We start from the raw sequence: 18,141 nt of genomic DNA on the forward strand, positions 1-18,141 counted from the left end.
CCTTTGGATCAACTAGTAGTTAGGCAGGTTATATATAGGCATTAAAGGAGAAGGAAAGGATAATAAAGAGTTAATCTCAAGCTGCAGGCATACCTTCAGTTGTCTCATTAGTGCCCTTAAGTCTCCCCATATAGCGATCATTCAGAAGTTCAGAAGCCAAACAGGAAAAAAAAACGCTGAGCTGGGTAAAGAGGATTCCCATAATGCATCGCTCCTGCACAGACCCTACGACCAGGACAATGTAGGCGGCGCATGCGCATTGCTCTCTTTAGTGACACAAGCAGGCGCGCTCCCCTACCCTCTGAGCTGGCCCCTATGAGCGCGCACCATTAGGACACAGGCGAGTGCTGCGGGGAGAGGGGGGGGGTTTGGTCGCTGCGATGCTGGGGGGAGCTGGAGCTGGGAGCTGGTGCACAATAGATCCAAGATGGCTGCCGTGACAGCACAAAAACAGAGGAAAGTTTAAAAGGCTTATTTTGGGAGAAGGGAGCATTATTTAAAAAAATAAAGTTGGCGATAGGGCTATAGTAGAAGCCTTTCCTTGCTCTTTAAGGTTGAAATTGATAGATATAGTAAGAACTGTACAGAAGGTACTGAGCACTCTATTCGGTTTGTATCAGATAGAGTAGAGACCTGGCAGGTATTTTAGTGGCTTGGAAGTTAAATAACTCATGGCAGTGTTTATAAGATATAAGAAAATAGATAAAGGAAGGTATCATTTTTCTTCCTGAAAAGATGCCAATATAAGGAACATACCAATTGGTTCAATATTTTAGAAAGCATAGGTGGAGGGTGATTTTTTTTGTTTGGGGAGGCTATAGATGGGCTATACATAGACTGATCTAAGCTGATGTGAGACTTGGTGGATTCGCTGCTGGCATAGAAATGAACCTCCCAACTACCTCTTGTGTTTCACACTGACTTACGTGGGATACCGTGCAAAAGTGAGGGTGATTTTTTCACCCTAAAATGCTTAGGATGTAAAAGTATTTATACATGCACTTCTGAGTGGTTTCATCCATTTGTGCGTGTGATCAGTTATCTTAAATATGTTTTAGTTTATTGAGAAAAGGGCAGTGGGTACTGACATCCCAGGCACATTATATACAGTCAAATGCAGTCTCAGGGCCTGAACTAGGAGTATGTAGAAGTGGCACCTGCCTAGAGCGCAATTATAGGGGGGCACCAGGCAGGTACCTCTCCTGCCTACCCCTAGTCAGCATATCCTTGGCCTCCGCCACTTGTCATTATACCCCCATGCGGCGGAACTGCACATGTGCTCGCAAGCGCGTGCACATGCGAGGCGGGGGATGGTGCATGGGCCAGGTGGCCGACTAGGTGTCAGGAGCAGCCACAGGTGGGTGGCTGGCAGGTACAGCCACAGGTGGGTGGCTGGCAGGTAGGAGCCTATATGCTGTGTAATATGGATATAAAGGGTACTGTTGTTGTAGATAAGTATAAGGCATGTTGAAATGCAGAGACATTTATTATAAGCATTGAGCGAGAAATACAAAGTCCATAAAACGGGCCAGTGGTCAGAGGCAGGCGGCAAACAATACAAGTCCGTTAAGCAGGCAGAGGGTCAGGACTGGCAGCAGGCAAGGAGGAATGGGGTGAAGCGAACGGAACCAGGCAGGGGTCAGGCAGGAACACGGGCAGGTAAAGATGCAGGAACCAGGCAGGAGTCAGGCAGGTACGGTCACAGGATCACAAAAAGGGCTTAATGAACAAGCAACCAGGGGTTGCTTCTAACTTACTAAGGGAGGAGGAGTAGAGATGTAGCGAACCTCACAAAAATAGTTCGCGAACCTGTTCGCAAACTTCTGCCAAATAGTGCGAACTTTGCGAACCCCATAGACTTCAATGAGAAGGCGAACTTTAAAACCTAGAAAAGCCATTTCTGGCCAGAAAACTGATTTTAAAGTTGTTTAAAGGGTGCCACGACCTGGACAGTGGCATGCAGGAGGGGGATCAAGGGCAAAAATTTATCTGAAAAATACGTTGTTGACACAGCGTTGCGTTTTGTGCTGTAAAGGGCAGAAATCACACTACATTTCTAAAATTGTGTAATAAACTGCTTTTACAAGGACTATTGGGTTACAGCAGATGAGATCAGCAGGACAGCTGTCCCCAGCAGCTACAAACAGAGCAGTAGAAAGTAGATTACTAGTCAGCAAAGCTACCTAAACTGCCCCTCAAACCCCTGCACAGCTCTCTCCCTATGCTAACTCAACAAGCACACACAGGCAGAATGTAAAATGGCTGCTGGGCTTCGGTTTATATATGGAAGGGAGTGGTCCGGGGGTGGTCCAGGAGGGAGAGCTGCCTGATTGGCTGCCATGTAGCTGCTGGCTCTGGGGTGAGAGTTCAAAATTTGGCTCCAGCTAAAGCGAACCCAAAATTGCGAACATCGCTAAAAGTTCGCGAACTTGCGAACACCCGATTTTTGTGCGAATTAGTTCGCAGGCGAACAGTTCGCTACATCTCTAAGGAGGAGGCGACGAGTCTGAACAATGGAGCAAAGAGGGGTGAATATAATGTTTAGGGCTGGATGCCCAAGGTCTCAAGTGGCTCAGCGAGGTAATGCAGAACCTGCCTAATATAGAGTCCAGAGTCCTGTGCAGTCTATATTTACCATACCAGCACATTATATGCAGTAAGATGAATTGGTACTGATGCCAGATATTTAGGCATGCCCTCGCACTGGCACTGATGCACAACATTAGTTTGTTTCCCAGCTATGTAATCGCATGAGGGCTCCACTGTAACTAACTAGAAATGAACAAAAGTAAGAAATAAAGTAAGTGCAAAAAAAATAGGTATATTATAGATGCAAGGTTACAAAAAACTATTTAATTTCAGCTAGTGATTCAGCCTTTAGAACATATACAGGATAGTACCTGAGGGGGGGGATGAAATCTGTAATTAATTGAATTGGTTATTCGTAGTTTGCTGGCAGGACTGGGCTAACCTTGGCAAACTCAACAGTAGTCTACAAATGCCAGCTAACTACAAGTGTAGTTTCATAGGACAAAATATCTGTTTGTTTCATATGCTACATGCAATGTATGTTTAGTTTATCACATGACAGAACATATAAATTGTCAAATTTAATGTAGTTTTGAATAAAGACGTTTTATATTTTTACTTTTTGTGACCCTTGTGGATCCTTTGCATGCCTATAAGCCATGATGTCTGTGATTTACAGATATCAGCTTCCCGAGCTGAGGGTCTTAATCTTGAGCACCTGGACCACCTGTTCTACTTGGTGAGTGCTTCTACAGTTGGTCCTTTATGTGCCCTTTATTGTCTGTTGGTGTATGAAGATAGGTAGGCCAGTGCTGTCCAAACTCTTAAGGTGGCCATACACGGCCCAATGAAAGCTGCAAGCAGTCTGAGTTGGCAGTTTATCAGACTGTGTATGGTGCCTTCATCAGGCAGATGTAGATGAGGCAGGTTTAAAAATCCCATTGGGACAAGGAATGCCTTGGCTTGTTAATAGGGTTCTTGCCTGACACCATTTATCCCATCAAAGTGATTTGAAGTCATTTGGCCCTGGGCCAAACAATCAAATTAATATAATATCACCCACCTTATTGGTGAAATATGTGCCCCTTTGGCAACCTTTAATTAAAATGTTTAGTCTCCACCTTTATCAAAGTTACAGAATGAGGTCAGACATAAATACCCAAACCCCAAAAATGGCACTAAATGGTTGTGAGCATTGCTATAGCAACATGTATATAGTATATAGATACATAGTTTGGAATGGAGAGGCGAGTGCTGAAGTGAGGCGACGTGCTGGGTGGCACCTGGGAGGATAACAGCGGTGGGACCTCATAATGAATCTGCACACAGACTTGGCACATAATTTAGTTTCTTTAATTTTGTATATATATGTTTTCATTTTATTCTAAATGTATATACTTTTTTTGTTTGTGGTTTGTCACCTAGCAACGCTACCTTTGGCGCCAAAATGTGCATTTAAGCGTTGGCTTGCACACTACCTTGGTTTCCCTGATGAAGGTTCCAGTAAGGAACTGAAACGTAGGATTAATAAAACCTTGCCTTTTTGCATCCACCATTGCCTTCATTTTCCTTTTTATAAAAACCCTGTGACTGCCATCATTCTTACCTTCTATATTTTGTTTAAAGCTCTGGCACCCAGGTATTGTTTCTTACTTATGGTGTGCTCCCCATTTTGGACTAGTTATATAGTTAAACTGGATCCATCAAGTTCAATCTCTTCAAATGTGCACATATATACACATACTATATTTTCAAAAAAACTTAAATTGGAAGATTGAAAAAAATTATAATAAAAAATAAAATAGCTAAAATGTGCATCTCTGGTTGCATTCTACAGAACAAGAATTCTACAGAAGATATTTTCAGTTGATAAATTGAAAAAATAATTGGGTTTGTAACTTATGCCACTAATGGCCATTCATATGGGAGGATACCGTGAGAGCTCTGGGTTATCCCTGTAGCTTCCCTAAGTCACCTTACATTAAATTCCATGAATACAGGTAAGAGCATAATGATATGCAGGAACTACCGCTTTACTATTTAACAGTGCTACTTTTCTTTTTCAGTGAAAAGAGTCTGGAAGAAGTGCTGTATGTGTGACCTCAGGGTTGTATTTAGGCCCCATGCCACCCCAGGCACCAGACCTACATACACCCCCTACGTCATGCACGTTACATCACACGCACCAATGGAGTGATGTCATGCACAGCATGCGTGCAATGTGACACACACCAACATTGCATATTTTGTGCAAGCTACCCGACCCCCTATTTTATTTTTTTTAAATTAAAAACTTTTATATAGGGCCATCCCCCCCCCCCCCCCAAAAAAAAGCCTGCTGTCCTAGGCACAGGTCCTTGGGTGCCTTAATATAAATATTGGCCTGTGTGACCTTTGGCAACAGGGGAAAATATATAATGTAGTATCTTTTTAAACAAACTACTGTGAGGCACAATTATGAATACCAGGCACCAGTGCAGTAATCCATGGCACCCAATCACAATTCTGCATTCATTGTTGCAGAATTGCAGCTGGCTGAAAGAAGCTGATCAAAGATGGTTGCTATAAGTTACTGCCCAGGTACATATTTTTGTGTTCATAAATGAGGCCTATTCATTAACAAACATCATTAACTTTTGTGTTAAAACTTGCTCAAACACATATATAACAGATTACAGTACTTATGTGTGAAAATATATTTTATCACACATTTTATCACACTATCTTTACAGTCAGTCTTTTCTGTTACAATTAAATACAGTGAAACCTCAACTTCTGATTTTAAGTTTCTCTCATTTTACACTGTTTTTTGTGATCATAATGCATTTACCTGATTTTATATTTTCCTGGATTTACACCATTTTTTTCTGGTCTCTTGATAAACCTAATATGGGTGTTCTAATGTATATCTCCTGGTAACAACCCTCTGAAAACTACATAAGGAGAGAACTGTGGGACACCCAAATAATGTAAAAAAATATTTAAAATGACACCAGTATTTTGAAATGCACTTACAAAAAGTCATCTGTCACGATTACGGCACTTCAGACGCACGTGACTTTAGGCGTGGCTGTCTAGAGGGTCCCCTGCTCAGTCTCACACACCTGGCACCCCGGTCAGACTAGCGGCACAGCACCCCAAAGACCAACCAACGCTCACAAACTCAAACACAACTTGCTGCCACCACTCTCATACTTCTTATACTGGCGATGAGAGATGCCAAGCACACTGGTAGAGAAAGGGTTAATGTAAAGAACCGACACACACACTCTCCTTACCAGCAGTCACAGGGTTAATCAGCATACAGAGGGCTAAGGCACACAACTCAGTTACACACTCGGAGGTTAGGTACGTTTTAGAGCATCAAGGACAAACTTATTAAATTTTATATTTAATATTATAAAAAGTATAACAGTGCAAGTTAAAACAGGATGTTACAAAAAAAAGGGCATACGATAAAATAAGTACAAACAGTTTAAAATAAAAGGGAAAAACATAGAAGTCCTATACTGTACCAAGCAAAGTCCTTCTAGTCCTGGAGGCAAGGGGAAACCACAGGATAAACTTCCAATCGAAAATTGGTCCTCCAAGTATATCAGCGTATAGTCAGAAGAGCTGACTATTTATCCCAGTTTGCAGGGGATCAGGTAACTGGACACTCCCCCCTCCCTCAGGAATGCAAGGGGTGTCACCATTAGCAGGACACAGTGTGAGTTTTATGACCCCCTGAGTGTATGGGACTGGACCTATGATGAAAATGACCATAACTCCTTGTGGGAACATAATAGAAAGATGAAATTAGATTCATCAATTCTAAATGACCCCCCCGGTCCCATACAGACTAAACATCACTACTGTGTGACCTGCCCCTGCCCAGATACTCCTATCTGCCAAACCGAGTGCCCAAATCCAGCGATGTTTGGACCCGTAAGAAAGGCAATCGTAAATGAAACATATACTCAGGTTTTGGTACCTCTAGTATAAATAGTATGGGTTCTGGGACAATAAATGTTCGTGAGGTTGGGTTATGGTGTGACCTCCACATCACCTATGATGGGTTTTGATGTGAACTCTAATTTACCCCATGTGGGCTTTCACTCCCCCACATGGCATGGCCCTTATCAGCCAGGGATTAGAGTTTGGGCATTCCAGGATGTGAGGCCTTTACACATGGCTGGTTCCAGACCCTAGTGACCAGAGGCCTGTTATACATCTGTTTCTGTCCCATGGGGAAAGATTTTTGTGATACCTTGGCCTGCTTGATTAACCCTTACAGGCCTGTATCATGACACCTCCCCTTTTTAGAGTGAGCAAGGGGAGATTGACTCACAGGTCATCTGCACCATGCTCATGCTGGAAGGGTTCTGATTGACGTGACAGACCATCTGCGTTTCCATGATCACTCCCCTTCTTGTGTTGGATAGTGAAATCATATTGTTGAAGAGTCAAACTCCACCTGAGCAATTTCCCATTGTCCCCAGCCATGCGGGTGAGCCAACTAAGAGGGTTGTGATCTGTAATAACGGTAAAATTACGTCCGTATAGATAAGGCTGTAGTTTTTGCAAGGCCCAAACAATTGCCAGACATTCCTTCTCTATGGTGGCATAGGCCACTTCCCTTGGCAGCAGCTTTCTGCTTAGGTATAGAATAGGATGCTCTTCTCCACTTTGGTTCACCTGGCTGAGTACCGCACCTAGGCCGTAGGCGGAAGCATCCGTTTGTACAACAAACCTACGTGTAAAATCTGGGGCCTGTAACACTGGAGAGTTAACTAGGGCATTTTTTAAGGCCAAAAAGGAGTTTTCACAGTCAGGAGTCCATAAAATTACCTTTGGGAGTTTTTTCTTTGTCAAATCTGTCAGGGGTTTGGCCAGTGAGCTGTAGTTTGGGACAAATTTTCTATAATAGCCCGCAGTTCCTAAAAAGGACATAACTTGTTTCTTGGTTTGAGGAGTGGGCCAAGCCATTATAGAATCCACTTTTCCTGTGTCTGGTCTGAGTGTGCCCCCTCCTACCCTGTGTCCCAAATACTGCACCTCTGTCATGCCAATCTGACATTTGCCAGGTTTGATAGTCAGACCGGCTGTTTTGATTTTACCTAGGACTTGGGACAGGTGAGATAGGTGATCCTTCCAGGTGTGACTGAACACAGCAATATCATCTAAATAGGCTAATGCAAATTGTTCCATCCCTTCTAGCAAACCATTTACAACTCTTTGGAACGTTGCAGGTGCGTTTTTCATGCCAAAGGGCATGACTTTAAATTCAAATAACCCAAAGGGAGTGACAAATGCAGACCTTTCCTGGGCATCTGATGTAAGGGGAATTTGCCAATACCCTCTGCTCAGGTCCATAATGGTTAAAAAGCAGGCACCTGCCAATTTATCTAAGAGTTCATCCATTCTTGGCATGGGGTAGGCATCAAAGACAGTTATAGCATTTAACTTTCGGTAGTCCACACAGAACCTGGTTGATTTGTCCTTCTTAGGGACAAGGACTACTGGTGAGGCCCAGGCACTATGGGATTTCTGAATTACATCAAGGGTTAACATCTCTTCTATCTCCCTTTTAATATCTGCTTGTACCTCTAGGGAAACTCTATAAGCTGACTGTCTAATAGGGGAATGGCTACCTGTATTTACATGATGAGCAACAAGGTGTGTCCTCCCTGGCTTTGCTGAGAAGGTTTGCTGATATGATTCAAGCACCTCCGACAGTTCAGCCTTCTGCCCTTCAGTTAACTGAGGATTAATTTGTGCATCAGCAAAGGACCCAGTGTCCTTTGTGGATGCTAGCAAGTCGACCAAGGAGTCCACTTCACCCTCCGTAGGCAAACTGCAAACTGGCAGGGCACAAGCAGTTCGGTCATAGTGAGCCTTGATCATATTTACATGGAAAATCTTTTGTCTCTGGCCCTTCTCATCCATAGCGACTACATATGTTACATCATTTAGACGTTTTTGGATAATGCAAGGACCCTCCCATGCTGCCTGTAGCTTATTCTGGCGCATAGGAATTAAAACCCACACCTTCTGACCGACTTCATAAACCCTTTCTCTGGCATTACGGTCATACCACTGTTTTTGAGTCTTCTGGGCCTGTTTCATGTTTTCATGTACTAGGCCCATCAGAGTTTGCATTTTATCCCTGAATGTTGTTACGTAGTCCACCACAGAAATTTCAGGACCTACATTTTTCCCCTCCCAGGCTTCCCTGATTAAATCTAAGGGCCCACGGACCCTTCTCCCATACAGGAGCTCAAAAGGGGAAAAACCCGTGGAGGCTTGGGGTACTTCCCGGTATGCAAACAGTAAATAGGGAAGATATCGCTCCCAGTCCCTGCCCTGGGAGTCTACAAACATCCTAAGCATTTGCTTTAGGGTGCCATTGAAACGTTCACAAAGGCCATTGGTTTGTGGGTGGTACGGACTAGCAACTAGATGCTCCACTTGTACCTTTTTGCACAAACTCTGCATTAAACTAGACATAAATTGTGTGCCATGATCTGTGAGCATTTCCCGGGGAAACCCAACCCTTGAGAATATGCTCAGCAGGGCATCAGCAACTTTGTCTGCTCTTATGGAAGACAGGGCTACTGCTTCTGGGTATCGGGTTGCATAATCCACTACTGTAAGAATAAACCTCTTCCCAGAACTACTGGGTATGGCTAAGGGCCCGACAATATCCACAGCCACCCTCTGAAAGGGCTCATCAATAATGGGTAAGGGGATCAGCGGAGCCTTGGCAATATCTCCAGATTTGCCAATGCGCTGGCAGGTAAGACAAGAACGGCAGTAGTTAGCAATGTCTGTACCCATGTTGGGCCAATAAAACCTGTGCGTTAAACGGGCTTTAGTCTTTTGTACCCCTAAGTGCCCAGCGAGGGGAACTTCGTGTGCTACCTTTAACAGCTGCTCTCTGTAGTTAAAGGGAACAATTAACTGTGTCTCTGCCATCCATGGTTCAGATGGGTCAGAGGGAATTACCTTCCTGTACAGTTTTCCTTTGTCCCAATAAATTTTCTCGCTGTCATTCTCAGTAGGGGGTTTGTCTGCCAAAGATCTCAGTTTCTCCAAGCTAGCATCTGTTTTCAGAGCAGCCTCAAAGTCAGAGGAGCTGGCTGTAGATTCTGGACATAGAGAGACTGAGATTACAGGCAGAGGATCATTACTTTCAATGTGCTCGGTTTCAGAACAAGGGAAAGTTGATGTATTTACCTCTTCCCCTAGGTCTGCAGGCAAGGGCTGAGCTGCCATACTTCGTGTCACAACTGCAACAGAACAATCAACATTACAACCCCCCCTGCCAACATTTCTTATAGGTTCACTGGACATATTGCTAACCTGTGTAACAGAAGGACATTCTGTGGCCCCCCTGTGTTCATTCCCCAGACTACCAGATTGTACAGAGTCATAACACAGTACCTTTAGGTGTTCAGAAGTCTCTGATAGTGGAACAGACTCCTGGGAAGCAGTTGCAGGTACATACTGGGATACCAGCCTGCCCAAATCGGTGCCCAACAACACATTGGTAGGAATAGCATCAGACACTCCCACCTCCCTTATACCGCTTCCTGCACCCCAATCAAGGTATACACGTGCAAGGGGCACTGCAGGACTGGTTCCTCCAATTCCTTTAACATCCATGGTTTTCCCAGGAATAATGTCCTCAGAGTTTACCATCTCTGGCCGCACCAGAGTAACTTCTGCTCCAGTATCCCTGAGTCCAACAGTGATCTTGTTACCCACAGTAACAGGTTGTAAGTTATCCACACTATTTCCCTCTTTTCCGGCAACAAACAAAACAGCAGGGGATGAGCTGGTCTGTTTCCCCATAAGTGTAGACTTCCTCTTCTCTGGGCAATTTATGCTGACATGGCCCACCTTGCGGCATACAAAACACTGCCGGGTATCCACTGGTGCCGAGGTACCTGCAGTAGGGCGGGGTGTAGGGCTGGCAGGCACCTTGCTGGCATGTGAAGGAAAGTGGCCTGTTGGTTTACCTCGCTTCCAGGTTTGGGAGGTAGTTTTGTGGTTGTCAGACATCCTATTTGCAGCATAGGTGTCTGCTATCTCTGCTGCCTGATCTGCTGTTTTGGGCTCACGGTCCATAATGAATTGCCTCACTTCCACAGGACACGTGTGCAAAAACTGGTCTTTTATCATCAGATCTTCCAGGCAATCAAATGTGGTAACAGAGAGTCCCCTCAGCCAAGCTTTAAATGTGGTTCTGAGACTACTCACAACATCAGAGTAGCTGTCTGTAGGCCCGCGCTGTACAGTCCTGAATTTTTTCCGATACACCTCTGGGGTGAGATGGTATTTCTTGATTAGAGCATTTTTTATAGCATCATAGTCCCCATCAAACTCTGGTGGCAAGTCCACAAAAGCATCCAGGGCTTTACCCTTTAATCCTGGTGTGAGGTATTTTGCCCATTGCTCATGGGGTAAGTGATACTGTCTGCAAGCTCTTTCAAAGCACCGCAAAAAGGTATCCAGGTCACCATCTTTATCCATGACTGGAAATTTATCTGCAGAGGTTATCAAAGGGCGCAATTCCGAGGACTCACTGGAACGTGGGGGTAATCTCTGTTGCTGGAGCTTTGCTAACTCCAGTTGATACTGGCGTTCTGCCTGTCTTTCTGCTGCTGCTGCTGCGGCCTCTCTTTCTGCTGCTGCGGCCTCTCTTTCTGCTGCTACTGCTGCTGCTGCGGCCTCTCTCTCTGCGGCCTCTCTTCCTGCTTCCGCCTGTTGATATTGCAGGATCAGCTGAAGGCGCAGCTGGGGGTCATCTGAACCCAACAATTGCAAAGCTGCTTGCAAGGATGAATTCCTGTCACCCTGCCCACTGCAGCTATTACTATCCCCTCGCTGAGAGGACCCAGGAGCAGAGTTCAGCACTGGCATGTCCTGAGTGGCATAGTCTCCCGACTCAGGGGTGTAGCTCTGCTGCTCCTGTTCCACCAAGGCACAAACCAACATCTCCTTTGATTTGTCAGCTGCATCAATGCCTCTTTGCTCACAGAGGTTGATGAGGGTCTCCTTGGTTTGCCTCTTATAAAATGCTGCCATCTTGCAACACTTTACCAAAATAAAAGATAGAAAAGAAAAACAAGAAGGGAAGGGAAACTGTTTGCAACACGTATGTCTTAAAAAAAAAATTACTCTGCACTGAGTTTGTCTTTGAAGACTGTTTCCTCCTCTCAAGGATTCACAGTCTTTAGTGCAAGGTTCAATTACTTAATCCAAGTACTAATGCTCTAAATAACAATATCCCACCGCTGCCACCAATTTGTCACGATTACGGCACTTCAGACGCACGTGACTTTAGGCGTGGCTGTCTAGAGGGTCCCCTGCTCAGTCTCACACACCTGGCACCCCGGTCAGACTAGCGGCACAGCACCCCAAAGACCAACCAACGCTCACAAACTCAAACACAACTTGCTGCCACCACTCTCATACTTCTTATACTGGCGATGAGAGATGCCAAGCACACTGGTAGAGAAAGGGTTAATGTAAAGAACCGACACACACACTCTCCTTACCAGCAGTCACAGGGTTAATCAGCATACAGAGGGCTAAGGCACACAACTCAGTTACACACTCGGAGGTTAGGTACGTTTTAGAGCATCAAGGACAAACTTATTAAATTTTATATTTAATATTATAAAAAGTATAACAGTGCAAGTTAAAACAGGATGTTACAAAAAAAAGGGCATACGATAAAATAAGTACAAACAGTTTAAAATAAAAGGGAAAAACATAGAAGTCCTATACTATACCAAGCAAAGTCCTTCTAGTCCTGGAGGCAAGGGGAAACCACAGGATAAACTTCCAATCGAAAATTGGTCCTCCAAGTATATCAGCGTATAGTCAGAAGAGCTGACTATTTATCCCAGTTTGCAGGGGATCAGGTAACTGGACACTCCCCCCTCCCTCAGGAATGCAAGGGGTGTCACCATTAGCAGGACACAGTGTGAGTTTTATGACCCCCTGAGTGTATGGGACTGGACCTATGATGAAAATGACCATAACTCCTTGTGGGAACATAATAGAAAGATGAAATTAGATTCATCAATTCTAAATGACCCCCCCGGTCCCATACAGACTAAACATCACTACTGTGTGACCTGCCCCTGCCCAGATACTCCTATCTGCCAAACCGAGTGCCCAAATCCAGCGATGTTTGGACCCGTAAGAAAGGCAATCGTAAATGAAACATATACTCAGGTTTTGGTACCTCTAGTATAAATAGTATGGGTTCTGGGACAATAAATGTTCGTGAGGTTGGGTTATGGTGTGACCTCCACATCACCTATGATGGGTTTTGATGTGAACTCTAATTTACCCCATGTGGGCTTTCACTCCCCCACATGGCATGGCCCTTATCAGCCAGGGATTAGAGTTTGGGCATTCCAGGATGTGAGGCCTTTACACATGGCTGGTTCCAGACCCTAGTGACCAGAGGCCTGTTATACATCTGTTTCTGTCCCATGGGGAAAGATTTTTGTGATACCTTGGCCTGCTTGATTAACCCTTACAGGCCTGTATCATGACATCATCAATCACTCCATGGTGACCACTCCATGTTCCACACAAAGATACTTCAGAGGCATAACTGGCCAGATTGGCCTGGGTATCAAGTATGCATGATTTTACCACATAGGCTGTCCCCCAAAAAGAATCACAATTTTCTCCCGCTGGAGCTGTATACAGGGCCATCTACGGTTTGCAAGTCATACATCCACCGGCTGTAGTGCACTTGTGCACAAAGTGAAAGCAGATTAATGTATGAACTGGATGACCCATTATATAGGCTTGCTCTACTCATCACTTCCGTAGCATACAACAGAGACCTTCCTCGCACACCCTTAACTCTCCAAAATGAGTTAAACGCCCGGTGCTCACTGCCAAAGGGATCGGCACCCTCCAAAAGTCCAGAATTGTCAAGTAATGCAATGGCACTCAAGGCTACAAACGGGCAGTGGCAGTGAGCACCGGGCGTTTAACTCATTTTGGAGAGTTAAGGGTGTGCGAGGAAGGTCTCTGTTGTATGCTATGTAAGTTTTTCGGCGTGACCTACTCAGCACCCCGCTGATAGTATCTCCCTATCATGTCTTTTGCGGACATAGCTGCTACTATGGATCGGAAGGCAGAAACCTTCGGGTTTACGGAGACAGAGAGGAAGCGAATTATGAATGCAGCGCAGGACTTACCAACCGCTTCTACACCGACTGACACTGAGGTGCTCCGTAAGCTGGAACAGCTAAAACACCGGAACATCGCATGGGCCCTACATTCATCGGCCCTGGCTGAATATGCTAAAGCTCAGCGAATACCACGTGGCTTGAGGATTATGCTGCAGCCCGCATTGTTTAAAGAGGATCAAGATTTTGTGACCAAGTGGCTGCAGTTTGGATCTTATTGCACTAACTATGCAGTAACTACAGCTTAAAACGAAAGATCTAAAGCAACAAATATACTCCACTGAGGAGGAGTATAAGGTGCTGTTTGATGCTAATATAGGTAATTCGCTGCAAGAATTGGAACAGCGATTGGAAAAGTTACAGCAGGAGATCCTTCAAACGAAGCTGCGGAAGTTTAAAAGAGATACTTACGATTACGAGAAAAATGAAGTCTACACGTGGAAAGAGAGCAGACGGGCCTTCCGCAGACAGCGTTCCTCCTCTTCAGCGCACTTGGAGAAATCTTCATTACGTTCATCTGAGCCTGAACAAGCCTCACCCGCCTCGTCACAAAGCTCTACGGTTTCTTTTTTAGGATCAAGAAAACGCCAGGGAAACTAAAAGTACGGAGAGGCCGTGGGAGAAAATTCAGCAACAACAGGGAGCAGACGCCGGGGAGTTCGTCGGTATCGCAGGTAACAACGATTGTAAATCTTTCTACATATGAACTTACGAAGAATGAACTCTCTGTGCTTGATAAGGGACTGAACTTTGTTCCAACGTGTGTATCTGAACCTTTTTCATTTACTATTGACTTGTATAAATTTATTCGTTCCCTTAAATTATGGGCTTATTTTGCTGCTAAAGATAGTGTCTCTAAACCGGATAATTTTTTGGTTACTTTAAAGAATAAGTTGGGTAAAAAAAGCTCATTTGTCCCCCCTGGTACCTTTACAGCTATTGACACCTTTGAGGCGGTAGTCGTGTTAGAAGCGAATAAGATTTCACATAAGAGGGATGTATATCCAGGAAAAAGTGGTTCTAATATTTCTTATGCCGAAAGGCAGGCTTTGAAAACTTTACAGCAGAACACGACTATCACCATCACAAGGGCAGATAAAGGCGGAGGTACTGTAGTATTAAATAAATGTGATTATGAAGCAGAAGCGCTCCGTCAGTTAGAGAATGAAACACACTATCGTAAATTAGAAAGGGCCCCTACAGCCAGGTATAAAAATGAACTGAACATCTTTCTTAATGCTGCAGTGATGGAAGGGGTAATTACTGAGGAAATATACCAACTAATTTTTTTGCAATTTCCTAAGATACCAAGTATTTTTTTTTTACCTAAGATTCATAAAAGCCTCATTAATCCACCAGGCCGTCCAATTGTTTCTAATATAGGGTCATTATGGCAACCTCCGGCAATTTATGTTGATATGCATTTACAAGAGATATTACCCACTTTAGAGCCTTCTTTAAAAGATACCACTGATTTTTTTAATAGATTGAGTGACGTTAGTGTGCCATCTGGTGATTTTTTTCTCTGCTCACTGGACGTGAAGGATCTCTTCACGTCCATCCCGCATGAAGAAGGGATAGAATGCATACAACACTATTTAACAACGGCGAATTTACATATGTATAAAGTGAATTTTATCTGCAATTTATTGCAGATGGTCCTGACGCGTAATTACTTTAAGTTTAATGATGAGTATTTTTTACAATTGCAGGGCTGTGCCATGGGTGCCAACATGGCACCAGCTTATGCTAATATCTTTATGGATCACTTTGAAAAAACTTATGTTTTCTCTAATAGTTGTTATCAACCATTTATTCAGGGCTACATGCGTTATGTGGACGATACTTTTTTTATCTGGACTGGCACGTTAGAATTGCTAAACGAATTTTTGGTTTACTTGAATAATATACACTCTACCATTAAATTCACCTTAGAGGTTGATCCCTCTGAGATGCATTTTTTGGATGTGCTGATCAAATTGGAAGGCTCTAAATTTGTTACCTCTGTCTATAAAAAACCAACAGATAAAAATAATCTGTTAAGGCCATCTAGTTTTCATCCACAAGGGCTATTTAAAGGGCTTCCCAAAAGTCAATTTATGCGGATTAAACGTATTACATCTACCCCGGATCTATATGAGGAGGAGTCACTTAAGTTGGTTGAAAAATTTGTTGATAAAGGTTATTGCCAATCAAAATTAATGGAGGTTAAAAAGGAGGTTGAGGTAATTCCAAGGGGAGAAGCTTTAAAAGTGAAAGTTAAAACAAAAGAACAGGCTAAACGAATCCCCTTTGTTACCTCATATGATATTAACACCAAAGCTCGTAGAAATATTATTTTAAAGCATTGGGGTATACTAGCTACTGACCCTAAATATGGACATTTGTTTAAACTTCCGCCAGTTTTTTCTTACAGGAGAGGTAAGAATATTGGAGAATCCATCAAACAAAGATTGGCTCATAAACAATTTACTACAACTACTACAAAAAAAGGAACCTACGCATGTAGGAACTGCAGCCATTGTAATGGCATCGTTCAAGGCTCCTTTGTCACACACCCACAGCATGGCACTAGGCATGAAGTGGGAGGCTTTTTTACGTGTGACAGTAAGGATGTCATTTATTGCATTAAATGCCCTTGTGGGTTAGCATATGTCGGACAGACCACAAGATCTATGAAAATAAGGCTCAATGAGCATAAATCTACTATACGCAATTACCGACCTCAATCCCCTCAGAAAATTAAAAAAGATGGGATAAGCAAGGAAAGTGAGAAAAAAAGAGAGACCCTGTTAGCAAAACATTTCTTTAACTGTGGGCATCAGGTGGCACAAGTTAGGTGGCAGATCTTGGAAAGGATAACTGTTAAACAGGGACAAGAAAAAAAGAAGCTATTATTACAAAGAGAATGCTATTGGATATGGCTTCTCCAAACACGCCATCCAAAAGGGTTAAACGATGAATTTAATATGTCATGTTTTTTATAGATATCTAGTATAGGTATATGCTGATAAATTATATCATGCTTGTTTTTATTACAGATAAATAATCTTTTGACTTTGCAACAGGGACAGATATTCTCTTTCAACTGCTTGTTAGGGTAAGAACCTTTTATGATATATTTAGTAACAATTTTAACAATGTTCTCTTTTGTAACTTTTTAACGTGAGAAGTATCGTTTTATGTTTCACTTTTTCAGGAGTTTTTTCTACTGACACACCATTACCTTGTGGACTTTTGACACAGTATTTGAATGACATACACTGGTTCTTGGTTTTCCAAGTATAAAATCTTTGTAAGGGATTAATTAAATACTATGTGTGATCCCTTTAGGGCTGTGTCATGCCAGGTACCATGGCCCTGGCATGGAAAAATTGTTATATCTGCCAACCTTTTGCTTTGTCCACCAGACCCCTCTAATTAAACACTATCTAGTCTCCCGCAGAGACCCTTAATTAAAGATTCATCCAGGGACTGCTGGGAGGTGACAAATACAGCCCCTTGTGAGACTGGCCGTATCCAGCCATTTGGTGGGTGGGAAACCTGGGGCTATTGCTTTCTCTGATCTATGATCAAAGAGGCCAACTGAAGACTCAGGGCAGCAGGGGGGATGCAGCGATCAGAAAATATGGATTATAGAAACGGATCCATATCTTCGCTGCTTTAGGGACCACATTGTCATAACTCACATAGGATTTATGAGGAGGTCCCAGGCTCCCCAAGGATACCAAAAAGGGGCAGCCTATACCCCTCTCTGAGCAGGAATGGGTTCTGGGGGACTGGGATATGAGACCCCCCTCATGTTTGGTATTATTTTGATCACCCCCATGTGGGTTAAAACAATTCCCTACTTTCATAATGATATTGAGTACTGGCAAGTACCAATATTATATGAAAAGAAACTGGCAGGAGAAGTACAGCTCTCTACAGGGGGAGGTCCTGTGACACACCCCTGGGCACTCCTTTCCTCATGAATACGATAATGAGGGAGGGGCCCAACAGTAGGCTAAAAAAGGGCACAAATCCAGGTGCCAGTTAACTCATATTGTGGGGTATCCATGTTCTGTTGGATTGTGAGTTCACTATTCCTAACTCTGGCCCCAGGAGGACACAAGATCCCGGTAACGTTTCTCTGTGTTTTTATCCCCTTTATTTTATTTACTGTTTGTACATGTCTCTTTTGTAATATTCTTTTAATGCACTGTTTACTGTTGTAATATTAAATATAAAATTTAATAAGTTATGTCCTTCAGCTCTATATCAATTCCCATGTACCTTGTATGACTGCTCAGGCCTAGAAGTGTACTAATTGTTTGGTTGTGTGCATGCTATTAGTTAGTGGACTGTCAGTAGGACAGTGTATATGTAAATTAACCGTGGCTGCTGGTGTGTGTGTGGAAGTAGT

At 43.5% G+C, this 18,141-nt stretch overlaps 1 protein-coding gene across 1 annotated transcript; it reads right to left on the reverse strand.

The window, feature by feature from the left end:
• Window positions 1–6,662: 6,662 nt before the first annotated feature.
• LOC116406901 lies at window positions 6,663–11,999 on the reverse strand. The gene has a single exon (XM_031891980.1). The coding sequence runs from the start codon at window positions 11,599–11,601 to the stop codon at window positions 6,856–6,858; it is 4,746 nt and encodes a 1,581-aa protein (XP_031747840.1). The 5' UTR covers window positions 11,602–11,999; the 3' UTR covers window positions 6,663–6,855.
• Window positions 12,000–18,141: the final 6,142 nt, after the last annotated feature.

This window comes from Xenopus tropicalis, chromosome 8 (genome assembly GCF_000004195.4).
Source record: "Xenopus tropicalis strain Nigerian chromosome 8, UCB_Xtro_10.0, whole genome shotgun sequence".
In the NCBI taxonomy this organism is placed as follows: Eukaryota; Metazoa; Chordata; class Amphibia; order Anura; family Pipidae; genus Xenopus; species Xenopus tropicalis.